General features: G+C 44.7%; 1 protein-coding gene across 1 annotated transcript; it reads right to left on the reverse strand.

Moving 5' to 3' along the window:
- Nucleotides 1–8: 8 nt before the first annotated feature.
- Nucleotides 9–19,127, reverse strand: LOC8031067 (membrane-bound transcription factor site-2 protease). The gene is made up of 9 exons (XM_029994805.3): nucleotides 18,831–19,127; nucleotides 17,753–18,025; nucleotides 15,732–15,835; nucleotides 13,594–13,840; nucleotides 6,777–6,960; nucleotides 6,625–6,686; nucleotides 5,716–5,905; nucleotides 3,598–3,673; nucleotides 9–508 (listed from the first exon to the last, which is right to left on the reverse strand). The coding sequence occupies exons 1-9, from the start codon at nucleotides 18,897–18,899 to the stop codon at nucleotides 283–285; spliced, it is 1,431 nt and encodes a 476-aa protein (XP_029850665.2). The 5' UTR covers nucleotides 18,900–19,127; the 3' UTR covers nucleotides 9–282.
- Between the last annotated feature and the right edge of the window lie 134 nt (nucleotides 19,128–19,261).

Below are 19,261 nucleotides of genomic sequence, written 5' to 3' on the forward strand. Positions count from 1 at the left end.
CATACCAAGAAATTTCATTACTCACATTTATTATAAACAAATAATCAGTGTACAACCATTCACACTTAGCAAGCAGTTATCCTTCATTACAATCTGTAATGACCTATGCAAAGGTACAATGATATGGAACAAGAGCAATCTTTAGGAACAACAGGAAAGGATGCTACTTTTAATGGAAACCCAGGCTCATAGGAGTTTTACTACGTGACTCATGAATGTATATACACAGGTGAATGTTGGCTGCAAAAAAACCCTGTTGCCTAGGGAATCCCTTTGCGCCTGCTACCTTCGCCCCAAGAGTTTCCAAAACCCTAGTACGACATTGATAGCAAGGAGAAAAGTTCCGCTCAAGACGAGGAACAGGTACAACCACTTCCTCGAGGGCCGAAGGCATGGAAAGGCCTGCGTCAAAAGTTTGATCAAGCCCTGGAGGATCCATTGTCCATCGAGGGCAATGCATGGGATGGCATTTAGTAGAGCAAGTGCACCAGAAAAAGACATGATATAGCTGAGCAACACGTTAAGGAAATTAACGTAATACATGCACAGCTCTACACTGAGCGTCGACTATTTTGTGCTACACTGTCGAGGCCAGCGTTGTTCCCACAATACTGCATCCCCGCACTGCTGCAAGAGCATGTGGCTTCATGTTGTGTCTCACTGGCACACGTGCTCGTGCAAAGGAGACGCCAAGGGAATTCACACGCGTAAGTAACTTTGGCAGCACTGGAGCACCAGTGAACCTCGATACCGAGTATGACCCTAGATGGAATCTAACCTGAGTCGCTAATCCCTGCTCCACACTGTCGGGCTTTAGAACATTTTCTGAAACTGGCGGTTCTGGTAACAATGACAAGAGCAGCCCTATCATTTAGATGCCCCACTCTAAGAGGATGACCCACCTCTATTTTTGGCCCGATTTGCTATTTTGCCAAAAATACCGAATGATAGCCCAAGCTCACTTTTAGTAATTCCAGGGCCCTGGCCAATGGCAACCTTGGCAGAAATGGTGTCACTTAGTCATGGCGGGAGATAAGCTGACATTGCCGACTGGGAAAGACAGTCGTCTTTGGTTCATCGGCCTTCCCTGCGATTGCAAGTTTCGCAGGTCGCTAAATCTAAAACTGGCATTTTTTTCTTCAATTTTTTTTTTATCGCACATCGAAAGTTGGTCTACTCTTTATTTTCATCTGAGTTGCTTTCGATTTTAGATGGGTTATCTCTCGAGATATTACGGGTAAGTGCATTGCCATTCCTTTCAAGCAGTGACACAAGGCCTCACTTTTAGCCCATGCAACTGCATGTTGGACAGTTAAATGACGAAATATGAAATTGCCTTTAACATATTGAAAGTCCCTTCCTGCGCTTTTCCTTTCTCTAGGTTTTTTCCTTCAGGCAGCCAGAACAAAGACGTCCTTGACATAGTTACAGTTGCGCACAAAAGGACAGGGACAGAGAAGAGGAACACATAGATGGCAGACAATTGCACACTCACAACTCGTGTATTGATGAAACAGGGAAAGGAAGATGTACAGAATGCGGAATCAGCTCGAGCGTTGGCCACAGAGGCACGAGGGACCACAGGCTCGAGGGACCGCAAGCTCGAGGGGGACACGTAAAGTTTCCCACACAAAAAAGATTTTAAGAAGGCCATTTCCTCCAGAGATTTAAAAAGGCCAGACGGAAAGCTGACACATTGCTCGCCCATGCTTAGGATGATGAAAGCTTCGCAAATCTTTCTTGTGTGTTTTTTCCCAGTATACTTGCCTGTTATCTTGGTTCTTGCTAAGGATGGCATATAAATACAGGAAATACAGGATTTACAGTGCTGAGATAGGTGCCTCCCCCCCCCCCCCCCACCCCACCATAGTATTTAGAGAGAGATTGTGTTCTCGTAGCCGGTCATTCACAGATTGTCCGGTCTGTCCAACATGGCTTCTACCACAAGAAAGGGGATATACCAGGCACGTAGCCAAAGGGAAGGCCCCCCCCCCCCCCCCCCCCCCCCAAAATCTTCCATTTTGCATGGGTCCTCCTCTCCCCCGTCCCCCTCATACAGCATTTTGTCATGGGTGGGCCCCCACGAAACAAACTCCTGGCTACGTGCCTGGAATATACTATATGCTACACTCGGGGAGCAGGGCACATAAGGGTGGAAGCGGTTCCTGCAGCACACATATTTTTTTTTGTTTTTTTTTTAGTTCTTCATCTTAGCATGAACCTTTTGACAAATTTCAGTTAACACCTGCATTGGAAAACCCGAGGATGTCAGCCTCTCAATTTGAGCTTCAAAGGTAGTGGGAACATTGGTCAAGAGAGTGAAAGGAGCTCAAAAACCTCAGCCCACTTTTGACAAAAAAAGAATTGTAGTGGTCCCTTAGATGCACAAAAGTTTTCACAATCTTAAAATGGTGGCTAGCTGGTACAGGGTTCCTTTAGCAATGTCAGTCAAAAAATGGCTGACATCACTAAAATTTGAGCCAAAAAATGGCTCAAATTTGTCAAAAGTCCATACTAAGGCAAACATTTAAAAAAAAAAAGTGTGCTACAAGAACCACTCCCACCCTTATGTGCCCTCCTCACCGAGTGTAGTATATAGTATCCCCCGTCCTTGTGGTAGAAGCTACCGTAGAATACCGTGCATCCGCCCATACCACATTAAGCGCCCATTCCCAAATTTGTAAAATCTGAGAAAATATGCAGAGTACATTGATATGTAGAATTGATGACCGGACAAGCGCCCATCCCCCATTTTTTCATAATTATCTCAAAATTTTGAGTGGGCGCTTGCCCGGTATTTTACGGTATGTTGGACAGACCAGACAGTGTATTATGTAAATGAATGGCTACAAGAACACAATCTATCTCTAAATTCTACAGTGGGGGGCCATCTACCTCGACACTGTAAATCCTGTATTTGTATGCCATCCTTAGCATAAACCAAGATAATAAGTGGGTACCGGGAAAACACACCAGAGAGATTTTTGAAGCTTTCATGATCCTAAGCATGGGCGAGCAATGTGTCAGCTTTCCGTCTGTTTCATTAACAAAGAAGGAAATGGCCTTTTTAAAATCTATTTCGTGTGATTAACTTTATGTGTCCCCCTCGAGCTTGAGGGTCCTTGAGCCTGTGGTCCCTCGTACCTGTGTAGCCAACGGTCGAGCTGATTCCGCATTCTGTAAATCTTTCTTTCTCTCTTTTGTCAATACATGAGTTGTGAGTGTGCACTTGTCTGTCATTTACATGTTCCTCTTCTCTGTCCCTGTCCTTTTGTGTGCAACTGCAACTATGTTTAATCTCTACCAACTTGCCCAACTGTCTACATTACTATGTCCTTGACAACCTAGTCAGTACTTTTGATTCTGTTTGAATATAGATCTCGCTGCAAGAGCCCATATTCTGTTCTGACCTAATGTTTTGTACACCAGGACTTGAATTTAGTATTATATTTAGATTGTAAAACTGCTTCCTCCAGTTTTCTTCCTCTCGCTCATTTGTTTGTGAATACTCTCCTCTGTACAGTGCCTGCTAAAGGCTCCCCAGGTATGGCAAGTGAAACGACACTTCCAGAGCCACGTAGCTCACAAAAAGGATACTGCAGGAAGACTTCATACACGTGGACTGGTAAAACTGACAGATATTTCTGCCGAGGAACCCACTTGATCAGGGAAACTGTAACAGCGTCAAAACGGCCGTCACATGTTGGGATGCTGGTGCAGCCGAAACATACCGTAGTTGATATTATCTTGGGAGAAGAGATGAGCACCACAGACAAGTGGTAATACATAGCTGGAAAGTCAAACCATTTTGCTCCTGCCAGTTTTGATGTATACGAAGCTTATAATACTACTGGCTTGCACTTGCATAACAGCTACTGTGTAACTCAACATCTCAGGTTCCGAGTGAGCAGTTGCATACAGCAATGACTAAATTGCACCTCTACAGTGGTGGATCATAACATACTTTAGGCAGACTTGGCTTGCATTGTAATACCAGAGTGTCTAATTTTAATTAGAACACTCTTAAAGAAAAAAAAAAAAAGCCGTGAAACACACACTAATGTGGTTAGTAGAAGTGAGTTATATGGCCAGAAGGACATGGTACACGGGGTTAATTGTCACGATAAACCATAACTAACTAAAAAATGTTGATGAACTTTTTATTTAGTATAAATATAGTTTCAATTAGAAACTTCAAAAGCATCCTCGAAAATCACTAAATCGGCCGATTTCAGAAAGATTTTGTGTGCATGCTTCGTTCTTCTGATCTAAATTCAATGCGCTAGCACTGTTTTACAGTTTCTTATTATGCATGGGTACACACCGCCAGCCTTGTGCCCGCCAGCCTTGTGCCCACCAGCCTTGTGCACTTTAAATTTTTGTAGAATACCGATTTAGTAGCTTTCGACGACTCTCGGCAAGTTTCTAATTAGACCCATATGTTTATTTTTACTAAGTAAGAAGTGAATGAACAAATATTTGTTATTTATCTGACTTATTGCCACAGTTAGCCCTCTTACATAATGTCGCCTCGCTGTATAACTTACATACACAGACTGCATTATGATACCTTTCCAAGTTTTTCTTTAATAAATCTGTTTGAATCAAAATTGTACACCTTACGTAAACATTGCATAACCAATTAATTTTCTCCAGTTTCCACCTAAAAGTAAGTGAAAATACAATGCATGTGCGGAAGGCATATAAATGCCGAAACTTCTAAAGCTATGTCAAATTAAACGACAAATAAAAGAAAAATTCAGAATATACAAAATGTATCGGACACCTACGGTTATTACTTCTGAAAGTTGGTGTACTCTAACTGATGTTATGCATTTTCGGTTCGTCGGAGAGTTAGCCTCCGTAACGCGTGTGTGTTTCAACGAAGGAATGCTTATATTGGTGAAACACAGATAGTACACCACACATCTCCAGCAAAATGCTTTCTTTGTGTTCTACCTTGGTTTTGTCATAGCCTTGATTGCAGTTCCTTCATATTTAGCATTTTTGTCCGCCTTGTTGGGAACATAAAACGTGAACACCGGCTCAGGACAGCATTGGAAATTATAGTGATGCTTACCGACAACCATCTGTTAAGCAACGTGTATAACATTGTTTAAAGTGTCCCCAGAGCTCTTGAGGGCTAAACAATATGCCACAATACAGTTGAATAATGTAAATAATGCCATCTTTGTTACGAAGACTGATGCAAGCAGTTAGCCATGCTAGACAAATGCAACCACACTCCCCAGAACTATTTTTGAAAGCCCACCAGCTTGTGATAAAGCTCAAACTTACATTGAAACCGGAACTACAGTTATCTGGCTATCCACAAGATTGTGGAACATAATTCTCCACACTAAACTTAATTTCGTGATGGCGCTTGAAAACCATCGATCACCGATGGCCTATGGGCACGGTCAGGAAAGAGTTAAACATGTAAATGGATAAATGTTGTATGTTAACACACGTAGTCCCACCCCCATGATACACCGTCGCCTCAGTCCGTCCATTCTTCGTGCCATCGCGACAGAAGTGGTAGGACAGGGTGACGGAGGCGACGCTTTGAGAAGACTCGGCGCTGTGTGCCTTGAAGGTGGACACTGAACATGAACGTTGGCTGCGTTTATCGTCAAATGCAATCCAGCATATGACGGTTTGATCAACAAATTAAAATACAGTTGCAAATTTTTTTTAATGAGTGCAATGGTTTACCTGTGTGCCAGAGCTCTGCCGGTGGTCCCAAAAAGAGCATTGCTGGCCAGTTCTCCCTCTTTACTTGTACCAGCTTGGTGGTGTTGTCCAGCACTGGCTTTAGACAATAGTAATCATCTGTTTGGCAGCTGGAGTTGCAATACCCATGAGACGTTTCAAGCGTGTGTCTTGCCGGCAGACAGACCTCCCTCTGAAGTTCCAAAACAAAAACATAATGGAACTCACAAATCAATGGACGAAGAGCGTGTTGGTGCGGGTGAAGATTAAAGAAAGAATAAACATAACAGCAGATATGGCCGGGAGATTATAAAGTCGTTTGCCATGAACAGCGCAAACAATGTTTCTAATGCCTCCTCGTTTCTGACGAAAACTGAAGTTATATTTCTCAAATCAGAGATCGCTGTGTCGACCTGCTTCTGCATTTTATTTTATTGCCTCTTCCCTCTTTTCTTTCTTCTTAGTTCCTTTCCCTTTTCTCAATTTTCTCGTCTTTAATCGGTTGCTTGCTTTTGGAATTCTTATGTGTCTGTTGCTAGTTGAAAGATATGGTTGTGTTGTCTTTGTCCCACATGTTTACTCTTTCTTTGATCTTGATCACACAAAGAATTGTACTGAAAGAACCGATTCAGGCATCAGGATTTATTGAATGTAGCCGACTGACAGTAAAAGAAATGCAGAGGCCTTTTTCATTTGGCTTCCTCCAGTGCGGCTCTTGACAATGCATGAAACTGATGTAACCACTCGTCATGTGCATGCAACTAATATGGCATAGAGATCAGTAGACTTGGACACTGGGCTCGCTAATTGAGATGTGACATGCTCGGTGACTATGGTGTTCTAGAACTATAATTTTCATCAAAGACATTGCTGACCGTAAAAGTCGGTGACATAATGTGAACAAAATCATACCTTTTCATCATGGTCCAGGTAACTAAAACACAGGCTGTTATTAGACTGGCCATGGCAGCACTCTGAGGAAAAATAAAATAAAGGATGCAGCTCCAGACTGGCTGCATGCTTATCAACACTTCACAGGATTTTGTTCCACCATCGAGGCTTACCATTGCTGGACCAAGTGCCTTCGGATTGCACAAGCACCTTCCTTTGACAGTACCCTGGTTGTGGAATGAGCACAGCTTGAACCAGACAAGACTTCCAGGTGGCAGGATCCCTCACCACGCAAGCATCCACAGCGATTATGTGGTCCCCAGGCAGCAATCCATTTGGACCATATGCTCCTGATTCCTGTAAGGCACAAACTGTGTTGGCACAACCTGACAACTTGAAAACACTTTTCACTGGTGCAGGCACTTTAAAGACTGAGCTATCCAGCTTTTTATGGAAAATTTTACTTCATCATGATTTTTCTCCAGTGATACATCTCCTGGTGCGTGCTACAAGCAGGGCAAAGTCCAAATTAAGCAACATGGGTATAATTTAAGTACAGATTTTTTTTCTTTCGATGAGCAGCAACGAGCACCTGGTGTGCCTAGATTTCAGAGTTTTTAACTGCTGAATCGGTGTCAGAATACGAGTTGCGAGGAGGTGACAAAAGCGTCGATTGTTTGCAAGCATCTCCGCCTCTCCGCCCGCTTTCCTTCTTGCCACGAGACGAAGCAACACTAGCACACTTGCGACCAAAGTGTCCAGAAGGCGTCTACCATTAAATTGCAAATGCCCTCCATGGTCTCAGTTGCTCCCTCTCCTAAATCTAGGCTCTGTATGAGCACCATCATACTAGGGTGTCGCATGGTAGCAGGAACATGCAACAGGTGAAGTTGCCGCTTCCCACGCACAAGTAATACAAACAGATGAAGAAAATTATACAAATATATTGTCTGGGTTTTTGCATAAACCATTGTGTGCTCCCGTTTCAGTTTATGGTGGGCCGAAAGACATATGCCACAGGGGGAGGGGCAGGGGTTTCGTGGACACCTTGCATCATGGAAACCTGCGCAAACATATTCTTAATTATGAGCTCTCTCCCAATCAACCAAAAGCTAGCTAACACTTGCAATAATAACTACAACTTCAAAAGCACTGCCAGTGAGACATTCTGTGACGAGCAGTCCATGAAACAAGCCCATGATGCTCAAATGCAGTAATAATAATGATGATAGTTTTTTTATTTTATTTTATTTAGACATACTGCAGGCCTTGAACAGGCCCCTGCAGGTGTGGGATACATACAAACAACAAAACCATACATATGAGTAACAAGAAACACATGGCAACCATATATATTGCTTAAACAATGACATATATACATATAAACGCCATCAGCATAATAAACTTTCCATAATCAATGCCTAACATACAATAAAATAAAGCATGTACAAACACCAGGAAAAGAGAAAAATCAAAAGGTGTGACTCTCAAGAGCACCATTGAAGTCGGGGGCAAAAAAAAATGTCACGAGGGAGGGCGTTCCAATCCGTAATAGTGCATGGGTAAAAGAAATACTTAAAAATGTTAGTTTGAGCGAATATTGGTACCGGGGAATACTGATGATGGTGCCTAGTTTTCCTAGATGATGATGGGGATAAATATAGACTTGATTCAATGCGGAGTGTGTTATGATAAAGCAAAGACAAAAATTTTAGTCTCACAATTTTTTGACGATGCTGGAGTGATGATATATTGTTTGCTATCACCAATGAAGATGGGGAATCTAGTCGATTATATTTTCCAGAGATGAAGCGAATAACTCTCCTCTGAACCATCCCTAGCTGTGACGCATCCTTTTTGGTATTCGGGTCCCATAATATGCCAGCATATTCTAACTTCGGTCGGACCAAGGAGTTATATTGTCACGAATGACAATTGATGAGGCGATAAAGACTAAAGAAACTAAACGTTTAATGGGACAAACTTGTGCCGAAAAATAAAAAGGGAACAGATGAAAGCAGAGCGTCGCAGGCGTCGAAGTCGGCGTGACAGCAGAGTCGAACGCTGGGGCGAAACTGACTCCGGCTTGCTACGCGGAGCCGCTTTTGTACACGCGTGGGCTTCTGGAGCATTCGGCGTAGAAGGTTCGACGCATAGAACATTCTAACCTCAAATCAGGTAGTCGGTTCTCGAATTCACGAGAACATCACATTACAGTGTCAACAAAAATGTGTTGCCGCGGCCAGGAATCGAACCCTGGCCCTTCGCGTGGGAGGCAAGTGCGATAACCGTTAGGCCACGGCCGCCCTGCCTACTTGGTGCGCGGCATTACTCCCCCCTTAAAAAGTGCATCGCAACACAAAACAAAACAAAGCACATAAAAAGAACGGCAAACTAAAGAGTCATTTCAAACACATAAGGTCCACAGTCCTATTGAGTGTAGTACGGCTTCAGGCGTACGACGTGGACGACTTCAGGTCGTGGTGGGCGGCGTGATGATGTTTTCGTTCCATCGGGCATCACCTCGTAGTTCAGCTCCCTGAGGCGACGAAGTACCTTGTATGGCTTAAAGTTCCGTTTAAAGGGGCACTGACACATCAAAATCATGCTTTTTTTTATTATCCGAAACGATTGAAAACGATGCCGGGACATTGCCCTCAAATTTCGAAACTTGGGAATTCAGTATTTCTTAATTAAAAAAACATTTCCAAATGCCAAATTTGAAGTTCCCGCGTGATCTGCGCCAGTGCAGCGAGTCAAATTTTGCGGTCTCCTGAGACTCGACTTTCTTTGGGACCTCCGCCGTTGCCACAGCAACCCGAGGCGAGGAGGAGGTGAGCAGGCGGGATAGAAGCCGGCGCGGGAAAAAACCGGTTTCTTCCCCGTCCAGAGCCGTACTGTCCCCGTCTGGCCGTTAGCGCCGCCAAGTTTTACGAGGGCGGATACAAATCCAGGAAGCGACATCACACCGAAATCTGATTTTTGGTATTTCAAAAAGAGGGGCCGTAGTGCGTTCGCAATTGCGTTAAAAAACATGTTTTACGATTGCTGTTATTAAATGTTATAGAAATGTCGCCTACAAAGCTTCTAAATTTCCTGATTTTTGACGTCACCGATCAAAAGAAGCAAGGAGGTTAGCGCGGGAAATATAAACAGCAAAAATAAAAAGGCGCGCGCGCGCTCGGGAAAATTTTTTTTCGCGATGCGGTTTTTTTTGCGTGTATATGACTACAACTTGCATCGTTTTAGACAATACAAAATAATACAACCTTTGGGGTGTCAGTGCCCCTTTAAGAAGTTTCTCACTGAGGCCGCGGCGACGGATGGGCGTCCACAGCCACACCCTGTCTCCGGGCTGGAAGTGGACATCCCTGCAACGGAGGTTGTAGCGGCCCGCATCGATGCGTTGCTGGTCTTGAATCAGAAGTCGGGCGAGCTGGCGGACTTCTTCGGCTTGTTGAGCAACCACCTGGGCGTCGTCGCTCTCAATGTCAGCTGGCTCATGGGGCAGCATTGCGTCCAGCATGGTCGTTCGTTACCTTCCGACCGTGTACCAGCTGGAAAGGGGTGAGCCCAGTGGTTTCTTGAACCGCCGTATTGTAGGCGCACGTGACGTAGGGCAACACCTCGTCCCACGTCTTGTGCTCTACGTCGACATACATAGAGGTCATGTCGGCGATTGTCTTGTTGAGTCGCTCCGTCAGCCCGTTGGTCTGCGGGTGGTATGCAGTGGTACGACGATGGCTGGTGTGACTGAGACGGAGGATTTCTTGGGTCAGCTGTGCCATGAGCGATGATCTGCGATCTGTAATCAGAACTTCGGGAGCGCCGTGCCGGGGTACGATGGACTCGATGGAAAACTTGGCGATTTCAACAGCTGTCCCCGAAGGGGCTTTCGTTTCTGCGTACCGCGTGAGATAATTGGTGGCAACGATTATCCAACGATTCCCCAGGGTCGACGGTGGAAAAGGACCAAGTAGATCCATTCCGATCCGCTGGAATGGTGCAGTTGGCGGGGCGATTGGCTACAGGAGACCTGCCGGCTTTGTCGGCGGTTTCTTGCGTCGCTGGCACTCGTTGCACGATCGGGTGTAGAAGTGGACAGTTTTGGGGAGCTTGGGCCAGTAATACTTTTCACGAATACGGGCCAGCGTTCAGCTGTAACCAAGCTGTCCGGACGTCGGGTCGTCGTGACATGCTTGAAAGATCTCCTCCCGAAGGTCGGTCGGGATTACCAGCAGCCACGGCGAGTTGTTGTCCCCGAAGTTCTCTTTGTAGAGTACTCCTCGTCGAATGGCAAAGTTCGGCAGGGCTCATGAGAAAATGCGTGGTACGGTACCCCGCACCTCCACCAAAATGTCACAAAGGACAATTGATGAGGCGATAAAGACTAAAGAAACTAAACGTTCAATGGGGCGAACTTGTGCCCAAAAATAAAAAAAGGGAACAGATGAAAGCAGAGCGTCGCAGGCGTCGAAGTCGGCGTGACAGCAGAGTCGAACGCTGGGGCGAAACTGACTCCGGCTTGCTACGCGGAGCCGCTTTTGTACACACGTGGGCTTCTGGAGCATTCGGCGTAGAAGGTTCGACGCATAGAACATTCTAACCTCGAATCAGCTAGTCGGTTCTCGAATTCACGAGAACATCACATTACAGTGTCAACAAAAATGCGTAGCCGCGGCCAGGGATCGAACCCTGGCTCTTCGCGTGGGAGGCAAGCGCGCTAACCGTTAGGCCACGGCCGCGCTGCCTACTTGGCGCGCGGCAATATGCTTGTAATTTAATGGAAGGGGCAGCGCTTCTAAGTTTCCGACGTAACAATTGCCCAATTTACGAAAAGCGGAGGAACAGAAATTTTGAATGTGTTGTGACCAACAGAGATCGTGGGATATGGTTACACCGAGATATTTGTATTCAGTCACATCAGATATTACATCATTGTTTAATTGATAAGTGAACTTGAGTGGCTTCACTTTTCTTGTTATACGTAAATGAACTGTTTTCGTAAAATTTAGCTGCATTTACCATGCGCGGCGCCAATAGCAGATACAGTAAAACCTCGTTATAGCAAAATGGGATATAACAAACTAATAGATATAACAAAATAATCATAATTCCCCTTGCTTGCTAATAGTGGGAAGAAATGGACAGTGGCTATAACAAACTAATGGTTATAATGGAATAATTATGACCGCTCGTTCCACTTTTTTATAACGAGGTTTTACTGTAGAGGCGAGGAAAGAATTCAGTAATATTTGGTCGGCAACTGTGGATATCCTTTTGAACAAAATGCAATCGTCGGCGAATAAACGAATATTTACATCTGGGCTAGCAACTGAGACGATATCATTTATATACGTTAAAAACAACAACGGGCCAAGCACACTGTCCTGAAGAACACCCGAGGAAACACCCAGAATACCGGAAGCATGACCACCAATGTCGACAAACTGGCTGCGATCAGACAAGTACGAACCTATCCAATTGACAATCTCAGACGATATTAAAAGGTACTCTACTTTATAAGAAGTTTGCCGTGTGGAACTTTATCAAAGGCCTTGCTAAAGTCCAAAAAAATAACATCGACCTGACCAGATTTGTCTAAAGTAGCAGCAAAACATGAACTGTGGTGACAAGTTGCGTAATGGTAGATAAACCCCTTCGGAACCCGTGCTGAAAAAGCAAGTTTCTTTCTTCTAAGAAATCTCGAACATAATTACTCACAATATGCTCCATAAGTTTGCACGAAGTACTTGTAATAGAAATAGGACGATAATTACTGACTTCTGAACGATCACCCTTTTTATGAATGGGAACGACACGTGCGGTTCGCCAGTCACTAGGCAGCACACAAGAACTAAAAGAAGCGCGAAAAATGACAGTAAGAAAACATGCAAGCGATTCTGCATATCTACGCAGGAAGGCGTTTGGGACTTTATCAGGCCCACAACTAGACTTAGTTTTCAATTTTAGTAACATAACAAACACACCGCGAAACGAGATAAAATCGGGGTTCAGTGGGGTATTAGTAGCGACAGGGGTGTACGTATCTAAATCAGAAAACACAGATTGGAAATATAAATTGAACTCTTCAGCAATTTGTTTTTTATCAGTGATGGCCACGTCGCTAACCATTATCTGGTCGACAGGCTTTATACTTTCTGAAAGATAATTCCAAAATTTTGCAGGATCATGTTTCAAGAAGGTAAGAAGAGTGCACGAAAAATATTTATTTCTAGCTTCCTTGACCTGCCTTGTCATTTCATCCTGTAAACCTTGTACGTTTCCAGTTTTGCGAGCTCTTTTAAACTTTTTGATCTGACGGGAAAGGTGAATTATTTCGCGGTTTATCCAAGGCTTCTTACGTCCCGTGCATTTACGCCGATCCGGTATGAAGCTTTCTAAACAATAGTTACACATATAAACAAACTTCTCCCACAGCAAAGTCACACTGTCTTCAATAAAGTCGCTGAAACAAAAATCAAGATAATCCAATACACTTTCATCATTGGACCTTGAAAAATCCTTCACAGTTAAAGTAACCCTCTTCCTTTGTGAGCGGCAGTTCAGACGACAGTAAGAAAGCACTAATTTGTGATCCGACTCACTCTCCTCGAGATTTACGGTATAATCAACAAAAGCGTGACTGACAGCAATAACAATAATAATTTCATTTCACAAAAAAAAAAAAAAAAAAAAATACAAATTCACACACAGGCCCGCAAAATCATGGAGATGCTCATGCGTGGGGCCTGACAGCTGGTGGCAAACAAAATACACACACAAAAAAAATATGCACTGGGGAAAAAAACAACAAAATACAACAGACACAAGAAATGAGCACGCACTTGCATGCAAGGGCAAGATAAAACTGGCCGAGTTTTAGATTGCAAAACGTCACGCATACTGATGTGAAGAAATGTAGTAATGTAGTACTGGCATTTCCCAGAGGTCGCTTTCCTTGCACGTCAGGCTTAACGTCAGGCTTACCTCTGCCACAGAGATGACCGTGACACCGGCATGCTCCTTGTAGAATGGCGTCATGAGAAACCGGTTCCCCGTCAGGAGCAGCAGTGCCACCGCCACCGCGACAAGATTGTGCCAGATGCCGGCGCAGTAGATTTTCAACTGCTTCCAGGGAGCCAGCACTGTCACCTGGTCCTTCGGCAGGTCCACGAACGCCCCGGGGAAGATGCCGAGCACAAAGAGGCCACAACCCTGGATCCTCACGTTTTCCCTGGCAAAGGGAACGAGTGGTGTACACTGTGGGACACTGTTGTCACGAATGCAACAGCGGCACATTTTTACATTTTACTCTGAAAGAGGATTTCACTGGTGGGCATCAAATCTGCCTGCTTAGGTCAGTGCCCCAAATGAATGCTTTGAACCCAGCTATGAATAATTTTCATAACAACTCTTCCAAAAAAATAAAAAAGAAAGAAGGCGATTGATTTAATAAAATTCCCTAATAAGTGGGTTTTTTGTGGCAAATGACTTAAAGGCCGACCAAAAGAATCATCCTCTTGCCACGCAGAAAAGCCTTTCCCAGAGTCCTTTCCTCATGAAAGGACCGGGTCTCCGAGCTCGGCCAACACCTCCTATATAGGAAGGCCATTGTGCCGATGTTCCTGTGTCTCCTACTGCGGGCCAATGTGAGGCACGGACTTGACGCAAGTGCTGCATCAGCGTTTGGGTGCGACTCATGTTCAATCCAGGGGAACATCAGCCAAATGCTCACACAGTATACACACCATACCTAGGGTTGTTCGTTTTCGGGTTTTATATTTTTCGAAATTTGGGGGGTAAAAATCGGGTGCTATTTTTCAGGCTGATAATCGGGGAGAAATCGGGTTTTTCGAGGAAACATTTGGAAATTCGGGTTTTTTCGGGTTAAATACACGAATGTACTCAATAATACATTAGTTTTTTTTTTGTTATTAGAGGGTATTACGAGCTGTTTATGGCTAACGCGTGAAAATTAGGGATGTGTTTCAAGCTGGTAACTGGGGGGGGGGGGGAGGGGGGGGGGGCATCAGGGTTTTTCAGCTTCGACTGCCGTCGGTCGCTTCAAGGGAAGTACCGCCCAAGGAATCCTCCTCTCTCTCAGGTTCCAACAAAAATCCCGACCGTTCGAGGGACGGTCGTCTTCGATCAGATATTTTGCTATGAAATAAACTTGTTAAGTTTTCCCGATCTGTTTACGCGACTGAATGGCTCGAACGTTGTTTGTGAGAAAGGTTGGACGATAGCGCGATGGCCATGCTACCCGAGAGACCCTGTTGAATGTCAACACCTCAGCGATCGAAGGGGGACTGATAGTGCATTTCACAAGCTGCGTGCAGCAGGGCCGAAGCTATGTGGCGTGCCGAGGCGGTTCCACCTGCACAGCGGGGGGACAGAAATGTCCCTCCGAGGCCCCCAATGCCTATTGTCGCTTTTCCTCAGCCGGCCTCCGTAGAATGCTACGGTGAGTTAGGCGCGCTTGTTGGGCAGTTGGCTGAGAGCCATGTAGCGTCCACAATGCTGCACGCAGCTTGCGAAATGAACTACAGGTCACTGTTGTCCTGAAGTAGGGTAGATAGCGTGTGTGTACGGCAAACTCCGTGCGGCGTAAAAATAAAGAGGTTGGTTATGTGGTTTTGGAATTCGGGGAGAAATCGGGTTTAACTCATTTTTCCTGAAACATGTTCGGGGTGTAAAAATCGGGTAAAATCGGGTTTTACCCGAAAACGAACAACCCTAACCATACCCTGGCCTCCAGTAAGTCACGGAGAAAATCTAGCACTACAGCCTTGCAGGAGGTGTTGTTAAGCCACTCCCCGCAGAAAAGAGAAGGGTTTTTTCTTCATTGGAAAAGAGGAATCCAAGGGCAGTTTTCTCATTCCTTGCTGCTCGGCTGGCCCTTGCTGGAAAATGACGACAACACAATTTGGCATCTTCTCAGGCTGCTGACCATGCTGCATGCATTTTGAACTGACCAAACACTTCATTTATGTGCGGGGAAACACAATTAATCCAAGTTGTCACCCACTTTCTGGATGATGCCGCAGTTTTGTTGTTCTCACCATTGTACTATACATACTTACTGTGCTTTCGGAAGTTCACCACTGAAAGGGAGGTACACTCACCTCACAGCAGCTAGGGCATGACCAAACTCGTGAAAGATGCTGCAAACCACCAGAGTCGAAATGTAGTAGAAAATGTCAGAGATGGGAAGGTTGATTCCTGGCATCTGTATTGGAGACAAAAAAGGTATTACTACAATAACTACAGATGCACTAGTATAGCTATGAACATGTTAGGGAAGAGTCCTTTTGATAGTGCACATTGGGCGAGTTGGTAAGGCATAATTAAGAACCAGCGCACAGGCAGAGTTACTAAAAAATCCAAATACACAAAAGATACACTCAATCAGCGCTGTGTGAGTGTATTTTTTGTGCATTTAAATTTCTTGAAGAAGAGTCTTTCCTTCATTCACAGAAGGCTTTACGGCATTTCAGCTACTAAGCATGAGCCTCCAATCATGCAACTTAAAATCACTTAAACATAGAGCAAATTTATATTTTATATTTTTTATAGAGTCTTCAGCACAAACCTTCTCTTTCTTGAAAGGTTTTTTGAACGTTACTGATGGAAAGGGCAGACTATTAAGGAGATACTGAGTTGTAACTTAAAATATCTCTCTCACGTTCAGAAATAAGTTAAACATGATCAACACTAACTGCTAATGAAAATCGAACGCTTGTATTTTCAATGGATGGCTATATTTTTCGTTCCAAAGGACCAATTCCAGCGAGCGCTCGACAATCGGCCGTCGGAGAGCTCGATGCATTATGAGAGACGTGACGTAAATCGGGCCAACATGGGCAAAGCCGCTTGGAAGCTGGTGTGGTTATGAGCCCTGCCACTTGGTGTCATCAACATGTTACAACCTGGCTATTTTAGTTGCTCCTCCCTGCTCCCCGCAGGAGTTGACTAGGCCGGGACAGAAGGGAAATACGGTTCGACGGGGCTCGCGCGCATGCAGCTTGCCTCCATACTGTTGCGGAGCGGCGCTGCTTTTAAGGTTGGAGTGATGCAACGACCAACAGTTTATTTTTGTTAAATAATATTTTGGTGTCTTTTTGAGCAAAACATTGGTGTCTCCATGATGTGTCCAGAACGTGGTTGACATTTAAACAATAAAATAGACGCTAAAACTTTGTTGCAATATTAAAAAAAAATTTTTTTTTTTAACATTGTGAAGGGAATTTTAGCCATCCTACACCCATGTTTGTGTTCACTTGGTTTCCTTCATTTGCATTTTTGTTTCCTCTGGTGCCCAATTTCCCCACACCCGGGCACAACTTTTTGATGCAATGCGGCGAAAGATACATGAGCACATTCTTTCCTTTCTCCAAATTGACACAGAAAGATGTTTTTTCAGCATGTTCGATCTGAATCGTGTCGCTCATGCTCATATCATAAGTTGCGGGATAACAAGCTGTCACATCTACGCCGCTGCATCCGGGCCACGGTGCATGGAATGCGTTTCCGACTAATGTTTTTGCCGTCCTATCATCATCGTCACCAGCGTCGAAAGTTATCCCAAAGTGAAAACAAATTACAACGCAGGAGCCGGTGCATCATGCTGTCAGCTGCCGTAATTCTGCCGGTTGGTCATACAAATTCAGGCAAAAAAGACAAGTGAAAGTGACTGTGTGGGTATATATAGGGTGCTTGAGAAATAAACCAGCCAGCTGAGTTTGAGATGTTCTGTTCCATTGACTAAAAGGCTTTCATTTTCTGCACCACAGCCTTGGGTGGTAAACGACATGGTTAGCTACCACCAGCTCGTCTGCATACTCGCTTTCTCTTCAATGAACGCAACTGTCGCTGCCGTTGCAGCATCCCAGCTCCTGTCTACTGCTCTACGTGGACTGTGAAAAGCGACCTAGACCAGAACGGGCGTCCGACGCATTCACCTTCGCTCCTGTGTCACCAGGATCACCAAAGGCAACAGCATGGTACAATTACGGTACAAGCGTGACGTGACCGGATGGAAATCGAGGGACCACAAATGAGATTGAAATAAGTGCGCGGGTCGGAGATGCATTCCGGGCACTGTAACCCTGGGCTAAGTGTTGTTAGCACAATCTGGAAGCCTCACCGCGGGCTCGAGGATCTGCACTTCTGGCTTCCCGGTCGCTGCACTTCGAGACATGCTCATGGCGCTGGTGGCCAGGACCCAGACGGCTGGTGCGATGGACAGGATGCTGACGACAGCCCCCAGCGTGAACCACCAGTACAGGAAGCGGGGCTTTTTGCGGGCCAACTGGTGGACGACACGGTTGAAACGGGTGAAGTAGAACTGGACGCGGAAGAGCCTCAGGCTGAGTCCGTTGCGCTCCAGCATAGAGATGTACGGGTAGAGCATACACGACTGCAAGAAAGATCGAGGGAAAAGAGGTGAGGGGAAGAGGAAGAGAGGACAAATCTCCAAACACAGCTAGGTGACTGGTGCGCGACCGCACCAGCCACCTAGCTGTGTTTAGAGATTTCTGTTTGTCCTTTGTCCAGGGTATATTTTTGTCATTCTTGTCCAGCTCGCTTGCACCTTTGCATTTAATTGCAATGCAATTGTAGCACAGTGGTGAGTTCGGCTAGTTGGTTTTGCATTTTAAAAGGGTAAAACAGCGCAAAAAGACACGGACAGGGAAGATCTCCCCTGTCAGTGTCTTTTTGCGCTGTTTTACCCTTTTAAAATTAAAATGCAAGTGTTTCCCCCTTGTTCGTGTTAGACTGGTGGCAGCTGATAATACCTGCTTGCTCTACTGTCGTCTAACCCCTGGTTAGCTCAGTTGGTAGAGCGCTCCACTGGAAAGGGAGAGGTCCCGGGTTCGATACCCGAACTAGGCGGATTTTTTCAGTCGCGCACCAGTCACCTAGCTGTGTTTGGAGATTTGTGTTTGTCCTTTGTCCCTGTTGTTCCCCTTCTCCAGGATTTATTTTCGCCAATATAGTATGGTTTAATAAGTTTAGGTGTGCCTTCTTGTTCAATAATGTAAGCCTACAAAGAGTTACATCATTTGGATATTATTAACGTTAAAACCCCCGTTACCTCATCAGGGGCCAGTTGACATACCGTTGGTCATTGCGTTGGGTCATTGCATCAACTGGCCACTCGGTTTAGAGCTCGTGAGTTCGTGATTATGACTCGTACTCAAAAGGTGGAACAACAAGCTCACCTTAAAGACATAATCTGTGAAGTTCAAAGCCGTCCAGAATAGTAGGACGACGATGATAAAGGTGATCATTTTGACAGGAAGCTACCGTTTCTATCCCGCAAGTTGAATCGCACAACTCAAGGCGTCCGGCATTTCTTTCCGTAGTAACCCGTAGCAACGGACGCTTAGGAGAATCGCGGTGAATGACATCGGTTTGACAATATATTTTTAATTAATACAGCAAATATAATGAAAGGAATATATTTTTAATAATTAAAGAAAGTTTTACATTGTAGTACTTACTAAAACAAAAATAATTTGATATCATTGCATCATCTCTTGGATTTATGGGTTCAGAAAGGGCGATTGACAAATCTTGACATTCATTTTAAAAATAAAGTTAGAACGAACGGTTTTACCAGGGTTTATTATTGTAAAATAAATAATTACTC

Source organism: Ixodes scapularis, unplaced genomic scaffold (genome assembly GCF_016920785.2).
Source record: "Ixodes scapularis isolate PalLabHiFi unplaced genomic scaffold, ASM1692078v2 PGA_scaffold2__306_contigs__length_199485367, whole genome shotgun sequence".
Taxonomy (NCBI): domain Eukaryota; kingdom Metazoa; phylum Arthropoda; class Arachnida; order Ixodida; family Ixodidae; genus Ixodes; species Ixodes scapularis.

What these genes read in the sequence shown, in the direction of transcription:
- LOC8031067 (XM_029994805.3), bottom strand. Translation starts at nt 18,899, where the DNA reads ATGATCACCTTTATCATCGTCGTCCTACTATTCTGGACGGCTTTGAAC. An exon ending in TCACAGATTATGTCTTTAAG is followed by an intron (nt 18,026 to 18,830) that starts GTGAGCTTGTTG and finishes TCTTTCTTGCAG; the next exon opens with TCGTGTATGCTCTACCCGTA. An exon ending in CGGTCATCTCTGTGGCAGAG is followed by an intron (nt 6,961 to 13,593) that starts GTAAGCCTGACG and finishes TGTGCCTTACAG; the next exon opens with GAATCAGGAGCATATGGTCC.